Genomic DNA, 26,235 nt, shown 5'->3' on the forward strand with positions numbered 1-26,235 from the left:
ATGCAACCTGACACTATATTTAACATAATTACATGAAAGTATTACAAAACAAACACATGAAGAAGAAAATTCAAGCAGGAACCATGCAACATGTTGATGCAACATCTGGTTTTAAACTCCCACTGACACCCACAACCTTGCCCGTACAGTGAGGGTGCGTCTGGCATATTTCTTTAGCAGGATAACATGAAGTCTGATCTGTCAAATCGATAACACACTGTATTTATCACAGCAGGTTACACACACACACACACACACACACAGTTCAGGTAATCTAGTGGAGGTAGCATTAACCTTCTGGCTGAAGTTCTCTCTACCGCTTTCCTACGCACACACACACACACAAACAGATACATTCACGCAGAGGAAAAACCTATATATCAAGACATACGGTACATGCACAGTGATGAATTGAGGCAGGGCTGTTCCATCACTCACACACACACACCGCAAAGGTGGTTTTCTAATCTTTTGCAAGAGCGTGTGCTTGTGTGAGTGCCATAAGGGAACGACACAATTTTACACAGCATATCTCAGTTCCTGCTATTGTTTTTGCTCCTGTTTCCCACTCTGCTCAGCACACCTAATGAAAGGTGACTTTAATCCTAAACTAATAACAAGACAAGCACATAGCATAGAACTGCTTTTGTAGGCAAACACGTGCACTGTGAGAGAGACACGCATTTGGCGAAACGCGTTTTAATCAAAATATTGTGTCACTTCTTGGTTTAGCAAAGTAAAATTGGATTTTAAGGCTGGAAAAAAGAAAAAGAGAACTCCTGTTCTCCTTCACTTTTATTCCACATGCTCCCACGTGCGTTATCCTTTGATGGAAGCTGCCGTTTCTATAGATGAAGCCTATAGCCGTGGTTATCCATGGGAGAATATGTATGGGATTTAGGCTGCTTATCACTGCTGGCCAGCATTGCTGAAATCCACCCTATCCCTGTGTCTTGCACCCTCACAACCACACACACACACACACACACACACACACACACACACACACACACGTGTTAGAGAGCCAAAAAGGAAGCCCAGTGCGTCCATGATGGTAAAGAGAGCATATAGCGAGATATTAATTTGGGCTGAACACAAGAGCTGTCATCCACGTGTGTGCATCTGCATGTTTGGTTGAGTTTGCACTTGTGTTTGATAGGCGTGTTTAAAGATGTGTGTATGTCTGTGTACATGTGTATTTGTGTGTGTGGGAAAGAAACTGAATAAAGTGATGTAGGGCTATAGCTAATGGTAATTGTCATTGTAAATGAATTGTTTAGCCTATAAAATGTCGAAAAATAAGTTTCCCCAGAAGGTGAGGTCTTCCGATTGCTTCTTTTGTCTGAACAGTGCAAAGGCCGGAAGTACTCAATATGCTATGACATAAAACAGAAAAAGATTGCAAATCCTCACCTTTAAGAAGCTTAAATGAGGAATGCAATTTTGCATTTTTGCTTGATGAATGATAAATAATGCATTATCAAATTTGTCATTTCTGTAAAGACTTTTTACATCAGGTCTTCGTTTTTCCTCACCAGTTTGCACAAGATTTGTGTGTGTATGAGTATAATTATGCTGTGTGTGTGTGTGAGAGAGAGGACGAGACAAAGATTGTCTTTGGCAGTAAAAGCTTAGCTGCTGCATGGACACACAGGACAATATTAAAGTGGCTCCAGCTTAACTCTTTCATATTGATTTTCTCTTTTTGTCAATCTGCCCACTGTCTGATGCTGTTTGTCTGTCCTAGTCTTTGTCTGACCACCCATTTGTTTTCTCAGGTTCTGTACTGTGCCACTCTGCATGTCTATGTTTTATGGAGTGCGTGTGTTTTTGAGAGTGGCAGTGTGTGGAAAAGTAAAAACTTACCGCCATATTCTCGGAAATCACACTGCTTCATGAATAAAGATCCAAACCTTAACCTGTGAAGTGTGGAGTGCATCATAACAGCATGGATGGAAGTGCATTATCCATCTTATACCATGGCAACAGTTTGTGCTGCCACTACAGTATCTTTGTCAACCTTAGAGTAAACATGTCACTACTCCAAGTATACTATACTTATACTTAGTACTTATTACACTAAGTATAAGAAACAGCTGAAACAAGTAACCTCTACATCATGGCTGTGCATGTTTTCTTGTCAACCCTGCCAATATTTTCTGTTGCCATGTTGAAAGAGGTCAAAACTTGAACATGATTCTAATGATGATCAATCTCGTACATATTTTAGTCACCATTCATTTCTGATTCCAGAAGAAGTTAAAGAGTTAAACAGGTGGTCACTGGTTTGTGCAAGCTAATAAAAGGTGACTTAGCTGATTTTCATTAATAGATGCAAGGGGATGTCTTCCTCATAATTAAATATAACTATTGCTAACTTGTGTACTGGGTTTCAAATTTCAGTCCAATGTGTTTTTCAACGGATATCTTTTCTGTGGGGTTTCTTACCCTTAAAACAGCTGTTGGGTGGATCAGGTCTGTGGCACAAGAAGGTAACCATAGCAGTATTTTGCAAATTCAGCCATAAAATGCTTTCGTCTTCCCTCCCCTCTCCAACATATCGACATGCAGTACATCTGCTTCCACCTTTTCCACCTCCTTCATCCTTTTCTTCCCCTTTCATACTTTACATTCACTTCTCCGACGAGGTCATGAGGTCCTTCAGCAGAAAGGTCCCAGATTTAATCCCTGACTTTTACACACACAGCTTTCTTATGGATACTTTGACATTTAGAAGCAATAGCTCTGATGTGTAATTTCTTGACCATGAACAAAATTGTCTTTGCAGGACTTTTCTGACTCATCACATCCTAGGAACTAACTGCCTCACTTAACTACAATGGCCGTAATTGAAACAGACGGCATACAGTTTACACAACAGAAAAGAACTGCAGCAGCAGAAACTCGTGCATTCATTGTTTCAAATTTTTAAAAGTGGAACAATAAGCTCTTTTTGGCCACTGTTGAAATGGCCAAACCTGCTGTCCAAATACTTTCTATTTACAGGCTTATTTCCCTACATCCAACCTTGGCGCAGATCAAAGTGTGTACGTTTTATGGTCAAGGTCTGTCACCTCATCAAGCTTGAGAAGTTTTAAACATGTCTAATTTTGAACAACCATTCATTTATCAGCTTTTAACAATCCAGCGTGACAAAAACATCATTAAATTGAATTCCAAAGTATTATACAGGTATTCTCAAAAGTCCGACTTAAAACTGCTAAAAAATAAAGAATGCAAAATATTCCTATTTTATTAAAGACTTCTCATAAATCATTCTTTTCACTTCCGTTCACTTCCGTTCACTTCCTTTCACTCGATCTGTGATTGTCCATACATTTTTGGGAAGACATTACTCACCATCAGACTTTCATCAAGAGCACTCCTGCCTATAGTAGAAAGGTAAAAAAAAAAAGTGCTCGAGAGGATGGAAATGTTGAATACCCCTTCCTTCAACAGCCACAGGAGACATGAATGCTCCTGTCTTCAGCTATGGGTTTAAGACATGTACACTCATGCCTTCATTATTGAGATACAGTGTGAAAATGCCTTTCAACTGGTGAATGTTCATGCCCAGAGCACCTGACATATAAGTGGAAAAAAGTGGTATTGTGTGATGTACATTTCTCTAAGGTCACCGATTGTCATCAGTAGTGTGACATTCTATCCCTTAGAATCCCTTATTTCTACCGATACATTTACTTGGACCTGAATTAGTCAAAACCAGACATTTCCATCTGGTTATTTTATCTAGATTCTGATTGGTTCACAGGTGTGGATTAACTTTTAGTAAACAGACACTATAACCAGACACCTATGATGCTGGTGTTTGTTTGCAGTTTTAAATTAATGTGCCAAAATAGAACTGTAGGTAAAGACAGGAACATTGAGGCTTAGCTACAGAGCTTTGAGCTAGGTTTACAACAGCCCTAGCTCCAAGAGTGCCACGTAATGTTATCACTGCTGGAAAGACAGTTTTAACGTTATAACAGTCAACATGCCACAGTAATACCTGCCTGATTAACAGTACACAGTGTAGTGCAGTACGTACTCTACTCCCGCTAAACTCAAGGATGAACTCAACAACTGTACCAATGGAGGACAGGGTGAACGTGTACACTCATGTCTTTTCAATAAGAAGGTAGCAGGTAGAATAATGTATAGAAAATGTGTGTGTGTGCGTGTGTGTGTCAGAGAGGGTGGGGAGGTCTGTTTTGAATGAGAGGAGAGTTTGGAGCAGACGGAGAGGCCAAGCTACTGGAATGTCAACAAGCCGGGGAGAAAGGCTCTGTCTACACATGTGGGCAAAGTCCTGCCTGCTCACACACACAAACACACACACACACACACAGGGACACACATTTGATTATTTGAGCTCATACACAATGGAACAAACACACAGATATAGAGGCAAGGCACAAGTACACACTGCCATACAGATGTGTGCAAGGACACAGTGATCTCTGTGTATATCTATACACATCTATACACAGAAATACACATTTGAAGCACACACACACACACACACACACACACACGCACACAGACTCCCCCTGTGCTGATACCCTGTTTGGAGCTGCGATGAGCCGTGTAAAATGAAGAGCAAACATACCTGGATGTCATTATAGCTAGACTTCAGACAGGCTTATTGCTGGAGCACAGGGACCTAAAGCTAACCTTGTGTGTGTGTGTGCATATGTATTTTGTTTTCACAAGTATCCACACTTACAGTATGTGTCTTTGCATGTATGTGTGCCAGTGGATTCTGCTGGTGTGTTATCAGTATTTACTGTACAGCAGTCTCTCTCATAGAGCCCTCCCTTCACACACTCATCCATAATATGTGTTTTGACATTCCTTCTAAGCACCAACAAAGCCTCTTAATTTCTCCCATTTGGTTGTGCTGTTGTTACAGCTCTTGACATTTCTGCATTTTTGTGGTTTCAGTCTGCGGCAAAAACGCTGACCTGTCTGTGGCTGCGAGAGAGTGTGTGTGTGTTTATCTATCGCAGAGAGAGACAAATGAGGTTAATAAATAAAGGTTAATTTGAGGTAGAGGTCTTGTGTGTATATACTTGTTGTGCTAAGGCAGTGATCATGATGACAACGATGATGATGATGATGCTGGTGCTATTCTGTCTCTGCTCTTTCCGCTCTTACCTATAATAGACAAGGCATAAAAAAAAGACAGTAGCAGAAACTTTCACTGGCTGTGACCCATGTTCAGCATCAGACCTCCTGCCTTAGAGAGAGAGAAAGGAAGAAAGAAAGGAATAAAGAAAGAAAGAAGAAACAGCTGACTTTTGGTACATTAAGGTAGAAGTCTATCGATCCTGGCTGTGTCTACTCTGGCCGGGTCTTTCTGCTTGTTATTGACCGTCTGTTCTGCACTATTTCACCAAAGCTGCTGCCTAGGTGCTGTACAGTTTACATTTGGTGCATCGGGGAGCATATTCAAATTAATTCCCATATATCTTGATGAAGAGAAAGAGATGCAAATGTGTTGCATTAATGAGGAAAAACCGCACCAAGTTCAAGTTCTGGATTATAGGACTCCTCTTCCTCATCCAGGAAGGAGGTTATTCACATTGATTCAGACCCACCTGGAGTCAGATAAAAGCAGACAAATTGCCTTTTTCCTGAAAACCTCTGCATGTGTGTGTCGCTGTTGACTTGTGTGTATGTAGACATGTGTGTTTCTTTGGACAGATGGATGTTTTGTGTATTTGCACGTGCAGCGCGTATATCCTGATGAAACATTTTGCACAGATATGCAGACTCAGTATGAGTCTACAAACTTATTACATTAAATTCACGCATACGTGGATACGCTGCATACATTTAGAGAGATACTAATGCCGCCAATTTTTCGTTGTGACGTCTCCATACTTCCCCATACTGTGCGTGTGGGCTGTGTATGCCTACGGCTTAGTGCTGCTTTCTTTTCTGCTGGTGAGTGTTTGTGTGTGTGTGTGTGTGTGTGTGTGTGTGAGGCCTGAACTGCAGGTCCTTGCTTAAATGCTCACCCACAGACATACGTTGGACAAACATATTACTTCTATCAAATTATATTCTGATTTTCATAAGTGATCCGATTAGACGAACAAAATGCTCTTTTTGTATTGTTTTGGGTCTGACTTTGATCTTATGATTGCTAAAGTTGTGGGCATTATTCCTAATCATCATTATAACCTACTGCATTAATTAACCTACATTCCTTTGAACTCATAATAACTCTGCAGTTGAAAGAGTAGTCTCTGCTCTGCATCAAGTCTGTCTTTGAAGTCGAGAGTATTCATGAGGGCTACTGGAGAGAGATTCGCTGATAATGATTTTCATCGTAGCGACCGCTATGTTCGGCGTCATTAGTCTTCCTCTGACAAATGACGAGCGTGAAACTGAAAGTAAACTTTAGCGTCAAGGACAGAGCAACAACACTGCGGGCTCTGCTCCAATCCAAAGAATTCTCCCTGTGCGTGCACCGCTGGGCTCCTCTAAAGTTATTTGTTTTACACCCTTTTTTTTTTTTTTCCAGTCCTTCATAGCATGCCAGCTGAAGCTCGGGAGAGGGAGTAGTAATCTGCGCATTCTCAGCTGCTTTGATTACAGATGCGACGATGTGTTTTGCAGCCGCTGAACCTGACAGCAGTTCTTTTCCCATCACGCCTTGCTTGTTGTGTGCCTGAGTGCACTTATGGCAGGAGAGAGCAGGTTGGACATGCACACATCCAGGTGTGTGTGTGTGTGTGTGTGTGTGTGTGGGTCTCTGTGATTCTGTGCACATCGGTGTGTGCATGCACTGTGTGTAATGTCCGCTGTACGTGCTTGTTACTTTTCCACAGTCACACATGATTGATTGCAGCTTCAGAGCTACTCATGTGCGGGTCCCTCGCCACCTAGCAGTACTTGGAAAACCGTCACACGGCCGACACTGGAAAGCACACGGCCATGGAAAAAAAAAAATCATTCTTGAATTTCTCTGAAGCTCTGTGGCGACTGGGAAATAGCCTCGAGTCCCACTTGGAATGGTGGTCCTTTGATCGCTGACTCAAATAACAATGAAAATAATGCTAGAAGCTCCACTGTTGTGCGGTGCAGTTGCGCTCGCGCTCCATTTAGCTGCCGCGGCAACAGCTTGGCGAAGCGGGCGGAGTGCTGTTCCAAGTGTCGGGTGATTGATACCTCCGTGGCAGCTACTGCTCACTGGAGTTCAGCGGCAGGACAGAAATATATGCAAAGATGTGCTGTTTAATGATATACACATACATTACTTTTTTTCAGTCATGCTTCCACACATTTCCTACCTATTATTAATACTAATTTAAAATTCATCCAAAACCAGACTGTACTTCGTCAGCTCTGCAAAGACAGTTTTACAACCCTCAACCCACAAGGTTTTAAGGTTGAATATGAGTACCTAGTTGTCATGGAAAATAAATATTTATCCATTCACCAACACTCACGTAACTCTTAGTCCTTTGTTATCACTTCTAACTATTTCCCACAGAGTGATCTGTATAGAATTCACACCACCTCATTTCTAGTGTTTGTGAAATATGTTCTCATTGAAGTCAGAGGTCATGGTCAGCTACAGAATCGAAGTCCTGGAGCTCTTTAGGAGCAGATCATAGTCATGGTTATAAACAGGAAACATTTCAACACTTGCTGGTTGTATGAAATGGGACACAAAGACAAGACAACCACTTAGACACCCATCCAACATCTCAAAATTCCTTACCTTTTGCTGCACTACATGACATCAAACTACTTCCTGTGTGGCACTAAGTGGTTTATGTTGCTTTAAACAGACTTGGTGATGCAGATTAGTATGTATAAACACATTTTGTAGTAGACTCATTTGGAGAAAGAATACTTCAGTAGATACCTTCCTAGAGACGTGGACATCCTGGTGCCTTTAAGAATGTTAGGCTCTGTGTTTAAATTATTTCATGCCGAAGCATTTAAACAAAGTTTGACACCACACTCTTAATAAAATTGATAGTACAAAATTAAAACAAATTATGGGACTCTTTCAAGGGTTGAATAAGGATAGAACTATTTAATGTTTGACAAAATGGACTCTCTAACACCCTAAATCCACTATATGGATAAAAACCTAAGTGATATTTCTTTCTTTCTATAAAATGGACAAGGAGTATTTTGAAAATGAACTCATCTTTAGTCACAAATAACTGTCAATAATGTGTTAAAGTCAACTTGGCAAGCCAAATGATGGCACTTAAACAACACATTTAGCTGGCCTGGATTCTGCACCAGAGTGATAGTAGCAGGTTTTTAGTGGGGAAAAAAAAAACCTCTTTCATAATTGGAGCTATCATAACTTTTTATTGCACACAGGACACGTTTAGTTCCTCTCAAGAGTTCTTCAAATTTTCCTGCCGCTGCAGTTCCTCTGTCAAGGTCACGGTATATTTGCACAGTGTGCCCGTGATGAAGGCCATGATTTTTGCTGATATTATCTTGGAACCCAGGAATATTGTCATATATTACAGTCCATTAATTAAGGCGGTCATTTCTCTCTCCGTCCCTCTCCTCTCATCTCTCCCTCTGAAACCCTCCCCTCCTTTATCTCCCCTTTTACCCACTTATCACTTCATACTTTGTCTTATCCCCTTGTTAACTTTCTTCATGACCCCTCTTATATGCCTTTCACTCTTTCCTTTTGTCCTCCTTTGCTCTCCTCTTATTTCCTTTTCTGTCTCTCTCTATTCCCACTTTTATCGTCCCTATCTCCTTGTACTTTCTTATTCTCTTTATCTCTTTACTCTCACTGTTTCATCTCTGTCTATATTCCCCCATTTGGTTTAATAAATGAGCGGCCTGGTATTAGCACTGACCTTCAGAGTTTGGCTCTCTGGGAAGGCTTAGGGTGATGTTAGCCATGTTATTAAACAATAAGATTAGGACTGCGAGGGAGGTTTCTGCAGGCTTATGTGTGATTATCATTATTATACAGTCTTGCCAAAGGGGAGTCAGAAAACATATTTATTAGATACATGGTTCATTATAAAAGCAGATAATAATCTCCCCTTTCAGAGATGTACGATGCTGTCAGTGATAGTGCACGTCATATCATTTAGCTTTTTCTGGTTCTGTTTTCTTTCGTCTACAAACCCTATTTACATATCAATTTCACTTTGGAAATGCCCCAAAAGAATTATGAGATTGGAATATTCATTCATATCTGAATACTGAGGATGCCTTGGGTCCCACGTCTCTTCCAAAACCAGACAATTAGAGTCTGCTGTGAGCTGAGACAGCCAGTCTGGTTAGAGACAACATCACTAACATCATGATGGGTCAACAAAATGTAAATTAGATGTTAGGATTTGGTTATTTGCTGATGTGACAAAAACTAATGGGGATGAAATGCTCACCATGATGGATTACCCATGTCGAGTAAGACTCAAGTCTCTGCAAGTTGTCTCTCATAACATAGTGGAAGGAATGGAAACCACTGGATGGGAAATCAATTAAAAAACGTCACATAATATATCTTGTATTATATTATTATAATATTTCTTATTCATTTTTAGTTACTTAGAGGAACATACTTATTGGCTCATATGTGTTTCCTATTTTTCTCTTCACTTTCTATTTTCTGAGTCATCAATGTTGAGTCATCGATGTTTCCTCTTGCAGCAGGAAACATCATTTAGCACTTGTGCACATGTGCAATGGTCAAAATAATTTTTAAAGAGATCCAATAAAAAGAAATACATAAATATGATTTGTTATTAAAGTTAAAACATGCAAACCCACAAGTATGATCCTTTAAGAACAAACACCAGCTGATTAAGACAGAAAAAAGAAACCATAGATAGCAAATCAGGCTGAAACCCGTCCAGACAAACACATGGAGCAGGATGCAGTCACTTCTCTCCCACCACTCGCTGTTTTTCTCCCTCCGCCGCGAAAAACCTACAGATGTTTCTGATCAAAGCGGTGTTATCCAGCTGTCCCACTCCTTTTCTCTCCTTCTCCCCATAGCTGACTCTCAGGAATCCTTCTCCCATACCTCATTTCATGACCTCTCTAATCCAGGCTTGTAAAATATTAACTGCCCTACTCTGCTCTCAACAATTCTTCCTCCCTCCTGTGCTGTCCCCCTTTCCTCTAACTGCTCTCTCCTCTTCATCTTTCCACTCCATCTCTCTTTCTCAGCACTTCTTCCTCTCCTTTTTACACTCCCTCTTATCTCCCTTGCTTCCATGTTCCTCCCAGAACATAGACATCTACAATTTGAAGTATCAATTAACCCCGTTGCATGGAAATCTTTCCATCTTCTCCAGTGGCTTCCGCAAGTCAGATGATGAGGGCAATGATCAGACCGACACACGCAAACACAACACTGTACATCTACATGTGAGGTGAGGCCGAGATAAGATGGCAGGAAACAGGAAGTTGATTTATTTGAGCGTTGATGCCCTGACTCATGCACACACATGCACAGAAAACACACACACACACACACATACACATACAAACACTTACACAGCTGCAGCTGCCTCAGTGCTCACATGAAAGGAGCAGCAAATGCAGAGAGAGAGAGAGAGAGTGAATGTTAATCTCTCTGTGGGAAAGAGAGACAGGAGAGGATAAAGTGATAACTTAATTCCAAGATGTTTGCAGAGGAAGTGTATGTGTAAGAGCGCGTGTGTGAGTGTGGGTGGATGCAAAAGTGTGTGTGTTCTTGCATACTTCTATCCAAGTTTGTATTTTTTGGCGCCTGTGTGGCCTGTATGAGTGTGTGTGTGTGCGTGTGTGTGTGTGAGAGAGAGCATATACTACATGTGGACCTAGATCTACAGAGCATCTGTATCAGTGTATTAATATGTGCACGACCGTGAAAGTGTCAACAGCAGTTTATTGCGACGCTTATTATGTCACACAGCAGTTAATCGGATCTCTGTCTTATAAATCGCTGGGGGGGGGTTTAACATTTTGCTGTGTCATACCTCACAGAAACATCTGAGGAACCTGCCTAACCAGCTCTGCCACATGCTGACTGAGGCAAGAAAAAGTCTATCTGGTTGTAAAAAAATGATTAGAAAACAGGGTGGAGGAAAAAAAAAAGGACCTGTGAGAATGATCTTCCGCCGATGCAGAATATGCACTTTTCGACCTCCACTGTTCAGTGCACAAAAATTGTAGAAGACAATTATATGAAGATTCATTACTAGGGCTGCAAGTCGTGATTATTTTCATGAATCTCTCAATTATTGTTTGATAATTGATTAACCGTTTAGTCTATAAAATGCCAGTTACAGTTTGGCAGAACCCGACCAACAGACCAAAATAATGAATTGTATTATAAATCACAGTGATTTGAAACTGAGAAATGCAGCAAATATTCAGCACTGTTCATTACATTTAACCTTGTCATAGTACACCCACAGAGTGTTTTGCTTTTGCTTGCGTGTTTTGGTTGATTAGAACTCTGCTCAGGACTGCGGGCGCGTACAGACTGTATACAGTTAACATGTCTTGTAAGGCAGCAACTAATGATTACTTTCATTATTGAGTCATTTTTCCACTAATTGATTAATGATTGAAATGTCAAATGTCAAAAAATAGTGACATTTGCCCGTCTCAAGTTCCCAGAGCCAAATATGACATTTGCAATTTTGTGCCACCCAACAGTCAATAAGCCAAATATCAATTTACTGAGACAAAAGCAGCCAGTGATTGAAGCTAGTGATTCTTTAAACAACCTTTTCCACAGCAGACATTTTGCACAGGAAATTTCACCATAGGAAAAAGCACAGGTGTTACTAATAACATTAACGATGGCTCCATTCTATTTAAGTGTCCCAGTCAGTCGTGCAGTTAAATGGAATTCAGCCGTCATTCATTTAATCATTTACACCTGTGCTTTCTCTACAGTGACATATCGACATATCTTCTATTCCTTACATAGCATTACCCAACTATCTGAAGTCTGATCAACAGAATAACAAAAAACACCTGAATTGTTTCCCCCTTAATCTAATATAACCTAATAGACGCACAGATTTAGATGACATGCCTTCAGACACAAATCTCCTGTAAGACCCTTCATAACCATAAAACAGCAAGTAAACACAGTGACTGTATTTGTTTGTTTGATGCTATTTGTATAAAAAACAAACAAACTCGGCAGCCTTAAGAATAACACTGTAAATAAACATGTTGTAAAGCCAACAGGGTCGCTGGACCACTTCCACCTTTGAAATGCATTAACCTTTCATCAGGCCGAGTCTCATTTCCAAACATTTTTCAGACACAAGGCTGTCGGTGATGAGAAGAAATCTGCTATAAGAGTAAACCATCTTTATGCAATGATCTCCTTGATTGTCTTTTTGGCCTTTCTCTGGTCAACATGATTTATCCACATCATTAAAGCCTAACCCTCTGACATTTGCCAGTATTACTTTTTTATTATACTTTACTATTCAAATTCAAACACAAACCATTTTTGAGCTAGCGAGCCAGTGAACCCCATTTGCAAAGAAATAATCAATATGTATGGCTTAAGGCTGCATAATGATATTAAATAATTGTGGAATTGATTTTGAGTGCCTGTGCTCACGAGGCAATGAAAAGACAAGTGAAGGCCAACGCTGAAGGAGCGGTGGTGGATCAGAGGCCCGGAGCAACAGCCCAATCAGACGTGAATAACCACGTGTGATCCCATAAATAATTTGTTTCTTCTGCTTACTCTACCTGTCCTGACTAAAAACAGTAATTCAGTATTTATCAGACCTATAACCTTGCTGTAGCACTTCTTAATGTATTAACTGATTGAATAACTAAGTATTAATCACCAACCAAACACAGCTCCTCGGTTAATTAACAACTTCCGTAGATTATTTATAATGTTTATATATGTCTCATATTGACAACAAAATCATTACAATGAATGATGAAGGGTGGGAACAAAATATAGTCACATTTTTGTCTGATGGTTGATTTTCTATACTCATACTCACATAAGTAGTCATGAATTAACAAGCATATTTAGTATTTTATGATAAAAAAATAAATGAAAAAGTAAAAATGTGTGAAGGATAATTCTTAAAGAATAGCATGTAATGGGGTATTGCTTCTGTATTTTATTAAAAATGTTATGTCAAACAGAGACTGAATGAAATTCAAGATTTCAATCTCAAATTTCAATTAAAGTGAAAACACAGAAGAAGAAGAAGAAAATAAGATCGATAACTGCTGCTCTACCAATCACTGTGACATAAGTGGCCCAGGTAGCACCAGCATGTGCAGCCAGTGAGTGAAAAAAGATTTGATCTTCTAAACCTAAACTCATAATTCTCCTGGGCTCTATCTGTGTGTGTGTCAGCCAATCCAATATTTTACTGTTGGACTTTCAAAAGGCACGGCTCCCCTTAGGCATACAAATGTGATTCACTGATAAATATGCTGGTGAGTTACAGCCCGGCTGGAAAGCGACACGGTCTGATATGAACATGCCAATGAATCCACAAGGAGGGCTACATACACGCACACACACACACACACCCACACACACAGACAACTACACATTGTCACACGCAAACATATGCACACAATCACACTGGAACACACATGCAGTCATGCACCGTCACAGGCACACGAACACGGGGAATATAGCACTTTGAGATGGTAAATCAGAATGCCGGCGCTGAACTTCAATTTCATTTCACGCCGCTGTTGTGGAGTCGGATCATAACTTAGAGCTGGTTACTCACACAAACACGCGCTTGAAAACACACATATGCATACACAGACAAGTGAAGTCGTAGATGCAGAATGATAGCGCCACACTCTCGGACATGTGAGAGGCAGATATCGAGAAAATTGAAACGCATACATGCACTTGCAGGCTCACACAGCTGGTTCTCCATAATCAGAATTCATCAGTATTCTAATCTAGTCAAGAAGGTGTCTGTGTGTGTGTGTGTGTGTGTGTGTGTGTGTGTGTTTGTGTGGGATTGTTTTATGTGTGGTGCTAGATACATCTCTGCAAGGAGCACATGGAGTACCATGATTTAAAAATGTACCAACTTTGATTTGTAGAAGGGTGCTTGCAGGGAAAAGTTATTTTCAAAGTTGACATAAGTAAACTTTAAAAGTCTTTTGTGAAGCACTTATCCTAGTTTTGAAACAGTAGTGACAGAAGTATAACAAATCCTCATACCTTAACAACTAAAGGGGCCATTTGCTATTGATTCCCCAAATTACCTTAATTCTGTGATCCAACACCCTTATCAGCCGGACAATATAATTTGTCAGTGCCTTTAAAAACAATCCATATGGCCATTACAAAACAATTCATATGACAGTTTCAGATCTTCTACCTCTCAGATTTTAGCTTAGTTTAGTTTATTTGACATTTTGAGGAGGACATCTATCTATCTATCTATCTATCTATCTATCTATCTATCTATCTATCTATCTATCTATCTATCTATCTATCTATCTAAATCACAGGTGTTGTATCACAGCCTTTCTTTTAATAAGCCTAAAGCGAACTTCTTCCTCCAAGTCAATGTCCTCACTTCATCAATAGGCGTTTGATGATGCTGCAGTGGAAAAGGTATAACAATGCCGCAGTTGATGTTTGAACAAGTAATTCTCGCCAGTGTTTAATCAGCTAATCAAACAGTCGGCCACTTGTTCTCATGAATATCCTCTCTGACACTCGGCTAATGGTAATTTGACCTTAATTGATCTTTCTGGTTGAATTACGGCTAATCAAAGTGCAAAAGATGAAGACAAGCATTTATGAGTGTCCTTCTGTTCACATAAAGCAAACAACACAATATTGATTCTCTGTCTCCATCTCCCTTGACTACTTTTCGCTGTATCTCTGTTTCAACCATCATCCATTCAAAGGAGATATATATATATATATATATATATATATGCCCATATGTACTGTATGTCTCACCTCCAATGGTGTTGACTGGAACTGTTCTTATCTCGACCTTCACTGGTATGTTGAACACACATGGACCCAACTAGATTTCTTCTTCTCACCAGCACTGCGGTGTGTGTATATGTATGTGTACTAACGTGCGTATATCCCCATGAGCTTGTCTGTGTCTATGTCATGTGTGTGTTAATGTGCGCAATTATAATGCTTGACTTTGGCATGTACATGTGCAGAGGGATGCATGTTGTGTGTCTGTGGCTCATCACTTATGTCAGTTTAGTAAACAGTCCATGGGCCCATGTATGCAGATCCTTGAGCCCCAGTGTTCCCTATTAAAATGAAACAACTTGTTAGATATTGCTAATAGGTAGTGTCCTCAGTTCTGTTTTCTGTCATTGTTTATCTTCTGTTTGTAATCATTATTTTAACACTGGTGTAACTCACTTGACTTCTTCTTTATCGCAGTGCACACAAACTTAAATTTGAAAATAGCTTAAATGGACTGATCTGCTTTGCCTCGAGCAGGGTTTATTCATGAGGGGCCCTGTCAGTTTGCATCAACATAAATAGGTAGAATAGTAAAACTGAAGCTTTGCGAAGGACATTGATGATTTCCATTCTCCTTTGGTAGGGAATAACCGTGTCCTAACATTGCTTACAACGCCCTGTCTATTATCAAGAGATCAATAGCACTTGAGCTGAATGTCATTATGGTTATTAGGCCTGCTTGTCTGTATGGTGATGAGGCATGAGGACATTATGCAGAGTGGTGAGGGAGTCTGTGTACATGTGTGAGTGAGTACATGAGCGTACTCATAAGTGTATCTGCTTGTGTTTCCACTGTTGCTATAAGGTATATTGTGCATGTGTGGCATGTGTGCAGAATACCGGGGGGGGGGGTAAGGGAAACACTGACAGTGAGAATAACTTACAGAAGGATAGACAAAGCGATCTCATATGTTGGTATTTGTTTCATTAAGATTCCCTCAGCCCAATTACACTACATTCAAACCAGAGCATTTAAGTTAAAGCAAGAGGTTGGAAATATTCTATATTTTTCTTATTGTCAACAAATCCCATGAAAAGACCAAAACCAACAATGAATTGATCCTATTATCAAGTATTGCCTGTGCAGCCAAAGCCTGATAAAGCTTATTCCTCTGAGCTTGAAAACACATCAATGAGCCACATTGTATCAATCCACAGCTGAAAATAGTCCCTAACGAATGCATTATTTGCGTAACTTGAGTAATAATTGGTGCACAGCTGTTTTTATTTTGCTATTTTTGAAAATGAAGCTATTCTCCAAGACTTTCTGTCACGATAAACAAATGGGCTTGGGCTGAGTACCTCAGGCAGGGTAAGGACGTCAGAAAGTATTGAGAGACAAACTAATGCATTGTCTTGTTGTGGACTTTTTTTTATTTGTTTACATTAAGCTAAATTTAGAATAGCCTTTTAAGTGAGTGACAAAACATGCTGATGAATGAAAATAATAGACAAGGAAGAGGCAAAGTCCTACATCAGGGTACATTTGGGTGTATTATTATACATTATATGCTATGGCTGCAAAAACATGAAAATAAAGTAGCTGTGTCCAAATCATCAATCGTTTTATCAAGTTTCATCAAGTTTCATCAAGTTTTTTTGCGGTCAGTTTAAGCCATGGTCAGGTCCCTATCAGTGAGCTTTAGTATGTGGTGGACAGCATCAAGCAGCAATATTGTTTCTATGGTAACCAGCAGTTTATTATGCATTGCTCATTTTTAATGGACACCTGCCAGGCAATAAGAATCCAGTATTTTCTGTGGCCATGGGACAAGTGACAGGGACTCACAAGGCACTCCATTACCTGTTGTTTATCTGTCTGGTTGCTAGAGACAGATATATCTTCTTATTGCAGGTGAAGGTGGAAAAAAAAAGTTCTGTGTTGTTTTAATAATTGAAACCTATCAGAATCAACAAGAGATGGCTTTAACTGCACTTAGCTCACAGCTGCAGAAAATGTCATTGTGGAAGATTTTGCACATAGTCGATGAACAGGTCAGCACACGTGCAAGAATAGGAGTTTTATATCATCCACATGTGGCTTCTTAGCTTGAGAACAAAACGTTACTGATTAAAAAGTTTTGAAAGGAGGTACAACCTCACATTAAGTCCATTATGTTAACATACCAACTTCAAAATATGTCTTTTTTTGCAGAGTGTTAAAGAAACACTCTTTAAATACCTGCTATTAATGTGTTTTGAGTTTAAACTAGCTGACAATAGAGGAGGGAGAGAAAAAGAAGCACAAAGAGGCAGAAAGGTAGAGAGAAAAAAAGAGAGATAGAGTGAACTAAATGAGAGAAAATAGGGTGAGAAAGACGAGAGCAGGAGAAGTTAGTTCAAAGCAGGATGTGGATAGAGGCAGATGGATGGGAGGGAAGTAAGGAGACAGGGGTGGAGGACGGGAGATAAAGATAGAGGCCGACTGCCAGAGAGTGAGAGGAGGGGAGTGTGAACTTTGGTACGACGGGAGAAAGGCAAGAAGTTAAAGGGAGAAGACAGGAATGAAACACAGGGAGAGGGACAAGGAGCAAAGGCTTAGAGAGATGAATGGATATTGGAAAGGGCAGAGGTAGAGAAAGAGTGATGTAACCCGAGGAGATAAGAAGGATGGGATGTGGCAGCGGAGAGGGAGGGGAGGTCAAAGAATCCAAGAATCCAAGAACATTAGCAGGAAAAAGCTTCAAAAAGGTCATTTTCTAAGGGGCGTTCTCCTCGTCAAAGATTTTATTTTGTTGGAAAACCTGCTTAGAAATACTTTCTGATGGCATCAGTTGACAACAGCTTAATGCCATCTAAAGGCAGTCAAAGGAAGTTTAGGCAGGGACCTTTTAAGTTATTATAGTTCTGAATAATATGTTATCTCATTTTGATAAAATAGTACTTTTAATAGCACTCTACAGCATATCCTGTAGAAATATCATTTTTTGAGAACCTGCATAACTTACAATAGCAAGTTTGCTGCAGGAAAGTATTTCTTCTCTTCTTCTCTCTACTCTTACTTGTCACATAAAGCACAAGGGCGCCAGCCTCATCATCAAAGCTAACATCAAAGTCAAACTGTATGATTTTTGAGATGCAAATAACTTTTTATGTAAATAAAGTCACACATCCGTTCAAAGTAACTTGACAGAGGGGGAGATCAAAGGGAAACTGTCATTTCTTGCCACTCACATGCATATGCACGCGCATTATTTGGACTCAGGGAAATGGGGAGGACAAGCATGGAGATAACTGGGATGGACAGAAGGGGCAAAAAAGAGTGAGCTACTGTGCCCCTTCATCCTTCCCTCTACATAAACCATTCATCAGTACACACACACACACACACACATATACATGCATTTGGACAAATTGTATTTTGATAACAGAAAAAAAGAGAGATGGCATGAATGAGAGACACAGAGCAGAGAGGGCTGGGGAGTTGAGGGGAGAATGAATGACAGACAGAGAGAGAACCAACAATGTCAGGTTAATGTTAATGGGGACAGAGATCTTGTCCTACTGAATATAAATGGCTCTGGTATGGGACATGAAATATACATGAAACACTGGGTTGACATCTGTATCAGCTGCGGTGAGAGGCATGTCTGAGGAGATCGAGAGAGGAGGAAGGGTAAAAAAAAACAGCAAAATGAGAGGCATTGTAGTGAGAGAGAAAGGAGGGAGGGGACAGACAGACAAAGGGAAAGACAGGCAGAGAGACGTCAGAGCAAGACAAGGATCTTGACAGCATTTGATCCCAGGCCAATGGAGGCACTTTTTTTTTTTCTTTTCTTCATAGACGACGGCTTTTCCTAAGATGGGGATCAATATTTTGTTGTTGTTTCTTGTTGTGCTGTTGATCCTCAGTGTTTAAGTGTTAATCTGAGGTCTTCACTCCGTGTGGTCATGACAGGGCCCATGGGACTTATAAACACAGGAGGGCTGCTAACCCCAGTGTCCTGGCGAAAACTCCCATTAGGCTCACATATACCCCTCAGCCCCCGGGGTCACGGCCCCTACAACTTTTCTGAGCCCATGGACAAAGGCAGTGCTGGTGTCAGTAGTGAGCTTGTTAATAGAAGGATAAAACACGGAAAACACAAGTCAGGAAGTTTTACTTTGCAAAATTCTCCCAGTTTTTTAAAGTAAAAAATAGCATTTTCCTCCATTGCCTCTTCCCTCGGTGTCAGGTGAAACCAAATCTGGCTCACTGTATGGAAGAAAATATGACTTCCTTTTCCGATTCTTCACTCCCTATAAGAGATTGGAAATATTTGGAAGAAATTACTTCAGAACTATTCATGAACTCTACAAAAACAGTAAAATCAGTGGCTTAGCGCATAGATGGACAGTAATACACAACCAACAACAGCCAAATGATAATATTTCCATTCATCCATATTCAGTTTATTATATCAGTTGAAAACTGTTATCAATTAATACATTATACCTTTGCTTGGAACCAGTATAACAGAATAAGCAGGAATGTATATGATGACATAATTATAAAGGCTTTGATTTTGTCTGTTTCCAGTTGCTAGGAGCGGTCTTTTAACTTGTTATTAGCTGCTGATATCACTAACACTTAATCTTTGCCTCTGTCTGTTTGCAGTTGCTAGGAACCAGTACGAGCGAATGGGCAGTGATGTCACCATGCAGTGCGGCTCCCTGGACAATGACGCATCAGTGTCATGGAAGGTGAACGGGACGGATGTGAAGGCCCAGCACCATCTAGAGGGCCCCAGACTGATGTTGACTCAAGTGGACCTGGGCCACAACGGACTCTACAGCTGCTTTCAGAACCCGCACGGAGAGAGGCGCGACACCATCTACCTCCACATCGGCAGTAAGTAGCCAGACAATTACCCGCCAAATATTCTTTCAAACAAGACATGATGAATCTTTAATCATCCCAAAGGGGGGACTGGGTCATGGCAGCAGTAAAGAGGGAAAGGAAAATGATGCAATTACAACTCCAAAAGAAATATATGAATTAATAATGAGAAGTTTTATGAATTTTAGCTTGTATTGATGTTGCACCATACAATTTACTGACAAGGTAAACTGCAAGATGGCTGAGATATTTAAACTACATTCATTTGTGATAACAGTGGCAATGCACGCTCGGTATCAGTATCAGTACAGTTGCTTTTTTTAGTATTCATACTGCTTTCACGTGATATAGGAATATCTGCTGGCTCTGCTTGGTTGCTTGTGACAGGAAACTGTAACTTTTGTAGGTTTTGACTTCTGCAGAATCTTTTTGCCAAGATTGTTTGACCATGTATGTGTATATGGTATATACAGCTGTCGCAAAAAAAAACAACAGATGCGATTGATGAGAGAATTTTGAAATATTAATGAGGTAACGGACAAATGTGTTGTGTCATGTGCTAGCTAGTTCACACGTGAAATCATACAGCGCATTACTTAAAATAAAAGCAGTCCCGTAAAACTCTATTATTTATAGTTAATAGTTAAGAAGGATGAATGAGTTGAGTTTTAATAATTTCTTAAATGTTTCCTCTAAGTATTGTTTAATTTATACATTTTCCACAATTTATTCATATGATCATTTATTCCATAATTATTTATTTATTTATTTATTTATTTATTTCGTACTGAACTCCATGTATAAGGGACTTTTTTTAAACATGTGTTTATTGCTTGCACAATAAACCCCTTCAGCTAAGTGACAATTTTAATAGTAAGTTATAATATATCAAGTGCTGTTTCATTTAAATTTTAAATGTGAGTATAAAATTTGAATTGTCATGGTAACAGTCCCTACAGTAGGACCCGCTGCCAGCTGACAAGCTCTGATGATGAGCTGTTAAAATTACATTTGGTCATTCTGCAGTTATAGCTGTGCATTTTAATAATCATACAAAAGCTAAATGAGTGTCAATTTAACGGCATGTCACAGTGGCCTGTGAGTTGGCAATGGCCTCCTTTGAGATCCATTATTCTGGTGGTGAAGGTTTTATACACTGGGCCTGTGCATAATCATGGCATTGAGATAGGATAGACTTGTTAATGACAAGTACCCCTGAGGATAATTGGGATGTAAACACCTTTGTTAATTGTGGTATTTAGCTAAAGTTAAAAATCTTTATTCTTTCGTGGATTAACTTTTTGAACTGCACATTCTCAGGAAGTGAAATCCTTATTTGGTAATTATATGAGATATAAGATTTTCTCTTGGATATTATTACTATTATAAAAAAAAACATTACATTACAACTTGTTTTCTTAAAAACATAATAATAGCTATTGTGTCATTATTGTGTTCAAGGATTCCACCGCCCACCGCCAAGTAAGCACCATTGGCTTTATCTAAGACAAAACCAGTGTGTGTGTATTTTCCATTTTATTTATATGACATCCACTAATACCTCAGATTTATTGTGGCAACTGCCTCTTCTAATCTGCACCTGAACCTCCTCCTCTCTCCTTTAGTTTGGCTGTTTGAATCCATCTGTCACTGCAGCAGTGCTCCATGATTGATGCCTGCCTGTCTATTCTTAAATGGCAGGTTTGAGAAAAAACATTTTCTCGTCAACAGTGAATTAATGTTTTGTTATTGTGGCAGAAAAACCTAGGATGCACTGCATTATCTGCTCTGGCCAGCATTTCCTCACATATTAGTGATCGCTCTCTATCTCCCTCCATTTGAGTCTGATGGTAGTGTAAGGAAAAGGCAACATTTGAAATTAAATTTCAACAGGAATCATACTGCAGCTGCTAGCTGGCTTGCAGGTGAAATTAGATATCGCTTTGGCATCAGTCATGGCAGGCCTCCTCAAAATGGTGCCAAAAGTCATGCAGTGTGATACACTGCAGAAGAAAAACCTTGATTCATCACTCCCATGGCATTGAAAAATGTGAGCTAATACAGTTTTCTTCTTTGTGACACTGCTATATTATAGAGGCCACCTCGGGTCTAAATCAGAGAACGGTAGATTGAAAGAAAGGTAGACTGGTTCTGTTGCATCGCTTGTGCTGAGTGCAAATGTTACCACAGTAAATGGCTTCACTGTTAATCCGCTATACAGCACATATATACAAATCAAGTATCCCTTTTAAGCCAATTCAATTAAAACAAAATAAAACAAAGCACTGTTGGGACAGAAACCACACCTGTATGATTCCATCCACTCGTCAACAGATCAGATAGAAAGCCAAGCGCACTGCCCATCAAGATTGTGTCCCAGGTTTATGTTAAACCATTTCCATGCAAAAGTTTGATGAATGAGAGTGTATGGGGGTGTGACAGTTAGGTTAGTCATATTGGCAATGATGAATTACTGAATGCTGAAATAATACTGAATTAATGAGAGTTTTATGTTATGGTGGATTATGTCAGCAGGGTGAATGATGCAATGCATAAACAGACCGGAATATGTGTGTGTGTGTGTGTGTGTGTGTGTGTGTGTGTGTGTGTGTGTGTGTGTGTGTGAAAGAGAGAGATGGCGAGATGTATACTCCATGTCTGTGTGCAAGCTTGTGCATGTGTGCATGTGTTTCTTTTCACTAGTGGTGATTTTCTGCATCATAATGACACTTTGGTGGTCTCAAACCGTGTGTGTGTGTGTGTGTGTGTGTGTGTGTGTGTGTGTGTGTGTGTGTGTGTGAGAGAAAGAGAGAGAGACAGAGGCAAACAGAGTTTCATTGTGTTACTATTCATCAGGGGTCAATTACAAGTTTGTGAGAACAATACCTTAGTGGTTCAGCCGGGCTGTGAATATAATTACCTTGATAACAGTTGGTGATTTTATGACATGTTCAAGGCACACACTGGGGCAACATCAACTTTAATTCTGCCTTTCAAACTACAGAAACTCAGATTACCATCTCACATTGGTCCGCTTTGTCTCTCCGTCTCTCATTTTCCTCTTTCAATCTGCTTTTTCTTTTCCTCTGTTATCACTAAGCACACTTCCTGCTATTTCTGTGCTTTGTTCTTCCTCTTCTCTCCCTATTTTTATCTGCATTTTCATTATGTTAACCGTCACCTACAAAACTTTCAAGTGTTGTGCAGATACAGTGATAATGGCATCATGACAGGCTACACTTGTCGTGATTACCATCATGATGATAGTTTGATTTTATGCAGTGTTTATTACTTACACCAGGGGCTTGTTATGTTTTACACAGATAGAAGCGTTATCAGGAGAACAGCACAGAGCCATCTGTCTCTGCCTTTTTAAATGTTCTCCTTCACTCTTTGTCTCTCTTCTCCTCAAACTTTGTGCTTATCGCTCATCTGTCTAGTTCTTTCTCTTTATTGCTTCTATATATGTTCTTCTATAGCATTTTTCTTTTCCTTTCCTGTATCCATTCTTTCTTCCCGGCCTGTGCCTGTCTGTCTCTATCATCTTTCTGTCTCACTCTCTCTCAATATCATTCTCCAGATCCTGCATACCCCCCCCCCAATCTCTCTCTGTCTCTGTGTTTTGGCTTGTAGTTTGTGGCGGCATCTGTTAGCTGTGTGTTTACACTGGTTTGCATTAAGAACAGTGGACGTCATACTATGACCCCCGAGCCCGTCTGTGTGTATGTGTGCTTGCTCCGCCTTCACACCAAATTTTATGGAGCTTTTGTTATCTTTTTCCAGGAGTGTGTCAACATAATGTCAGCACAAGGAGACAGCAGTTGTGTGTGTGTGTGTGCTAACTTGTATTTTTATGTGAAAGTTTAGTGCCACTGTGATATCTGTTTCTCTTCCTCTTTGCATTATTTCACCACAGCATATGGATGTTTACATTCTGTCTATCACTTCTACATACAAAGCTACAGTTACTTAAAACTACAAAAATATGTATAATTATCGAATGGTGTGTGTGTGTGTGTGTGTGTGTGTGTGTGTGTGTGTGTGTGTGTATGTGGATGGATGGAAGCGAGGACTTGTGTCTGTGCATTTGTGTGAAACAAACACGCAGGGACACACATGTAAACAGACACTCTCTAGCACACCAGAGTACTCGATAACATCTTTAGACACTATCTTGAAAAAGCAGAGTGATGTACAATGGTAGTGAGATAGAAAGTGACAGACTGATAAAGAAAAATGAAGTGGTATGGACAGTCAAAGTTCATTATAATTTCATAAGCGAGAGGTCATAAAACCTCGAGAGCTCTTTGGTGAAAGACAACATCCTTTTCCTTTGCTGTCACGACATGGAAGTTATTGCTGTCCTGCCCTTTTCTGGCTTTGTCCATTCTTCTATCTGTCGCTGTCTTCAATGGCCATCAGCTAAACAATTTATAGCATAGCAACATGGGCTGCACCCACCCAGTCATTCAGCCTCCCAGCTAACACAACATGTACTGCACTGAGTCATATATCCAGCCAGTCACCCCAGTGACCTGTCGTCTGCAAGACATATAGTCTGCCAGTGAACAGCCAGTCAGTTTGCAGACCTGGAGCTATAGCACCAGTGCAAGTACACGTTAGTTACAACACCGAGCATTTACAATTACATATATAGTTGTTGGGTTTTTTTTAACCTTCTGTGTTTTACTTTTCGTCAATCAATATATTAGTGGTTTTCTCTCTTATATTACCAGAAATAACGTTTTGGTGATTTTGGGTGATTTTGTGAAAATATAATTTATATGCAAGGGCGGTCTTATGATGCCTTGCTAACAGAGTAGAGACGTTTTCAACTTTTTAGCCTGTTGTGGGCTTATGACCAACATTATGGGGGGGGGTGGAGGTTGAAAAATATACCATACCCTTTTTGCATGCTTTCTCTTTTGTTCCCTTGAAGGTAGCATCATTCTTGAATCTTGAATGACAGTGATCATTGGCTGAAATGAGGGCCTACATGAAACAGAAAAAGGTTGATGGTACATGAGGTTGATATTGCACAAGGGCTGTCCTCCTCCATGGTATAATCTTTTCTTCCTAAATGCAATGATTTGGTGCAGAGCTGTGAAATCGTGATGGCCCTCCAAACATGAGGCCATGCATAACTAAAAGCTCTGTCGCTGATCACTCCCCATCTTTAGAGCCCATTAGCCAGTCGCTCAGTCTGCCAGCCGACTCGAGGCAAGAAGATGTACTCTTTTTTCCCCAAAAAAATTCTTGACAGATAATTCATGGAACAATCAGGGCACTATTGTGAGCAAGAGTGCCGTCTGTTTAGTAATGAATTTATACCATAAATCATCACACAAGAAAGGCGGTTCTATGTTTGGCATTGACTCATTCTTGTAAACAAATCCAGCGTGAGCCGCTCTCAGATCACAGCGGCTCCATTATGTAAACTCTGTTGCGGTGTAGACTTTTTTTCTTAACGCTGCAGATGATAACAGAAGTCTGAACCGCCAGTGTTGTGGATGTGGGTTGGGTGATGAGGCCACGTCCATTTGGCTTAAGGTGTGTGTTTGTGTGTGTGTGTGGTTAGTGCAGAAAAAAGGAAAGCTTTCTTCTTTCTTCCTCTTCCTCCTCCTTCAGTCTTTCAGTGTCTGTCTTTCTCTCTCATGTTCATCTGGTGTTATACCGCTATAGAATACAGTATGCATCACCCCCATGACAGATGTACAGCATTAGAGGATTAGGCCATGTGGGCAGTGTTTTCTAGAAACTAGAAAGACAGCTTTTTTGGAAAACATCCAATGTCTGGTTAGATGTATAATCTTGATAACTTATAGTTAATAGTTAACAGTTGATGATTTTATGGGGATTTTATTTTGGCAAAGTTCTTTTATGGCTGATTGTGTTTAGACAACACTTAACAATTTGAGATCTTTGGCTTGAAAACATGTTCATTTCTCAATGTCAATGTCTCAATGATGTGTAAAAAAAAAAAGTACCTTATTGGTATCTGTACCAAAATTGGGTATTGTATCGGCACTAGTATCACAGAAAATGTCAAACACAGAGACATATATTAGGATAGTTTACATTTGAGGACATTGCAGCGACATGTTCACTCTCTGGAGCCTTGCCCTAACCTTAATTAATTAAGCCAATACATGTGTAGCCCTCGTCCTTATCTTAACCCCAGGATATAATTTAAGTAAAATCGAATTGGCCACACTAATTAAGTTCACATTCAGAGAATCCATTCCTGCTCAGTTGGTTAAATCAAATGTTTACCCCCCAAATGTAGCCTACGACAGACCACAAACACACACTCTTATTGGTCGCCTTCAGCCTCACTGAGGATGAGTTGAAGGAGGAGTGAGTTCTCTTGTTAGATTGATGTGCATCTCTTACCCTCAGGCAACTTATTTCCACACACACGCACACACCAAATTGG

General features: G+C 40.0%; 1 protein-coding gene across 1 annotated transcript in view; it reads left to right on the forward strand.

The window, feature by feature from the left end:
* cntfr (ciliary neurotrophic factor receptor) overlaps nucleotides 1-26,235 on the forward strand; it is a 121,912-nt gene that overhangs the window by 13,787 nt on the left and 81,890 nt on the right. Inside the window, exon 2 of the mRNA XM_070924759.1 lies at nucleotides 19,578-19,811. Within this exon, the coding sequence (XP_070780860.1) occupies nucleotides 19,578-19,811 (234 nt within the window). The remainder of the gene's footprint in view (nucleotides 1-19,577; nucleotides 19,812-26,235) is intronic.

Source organism: Enoplosus armatus, chromosome 18 (assembly GCF_043641665.1).
Source record: "Enoplosus armatus isolate fEnoArm2 chromosome 18, fEnoArm2.hap1, whole genome shotgun sequence".
In the NCBI taxonomy this organism is placed as follows: domain Eukaryota; kingdom Metazoa; phylum Chordata; class Actinopteri; order Centrarchiformes; family Enoplosidae; genus Enoplosus; species Enoplosus armatus.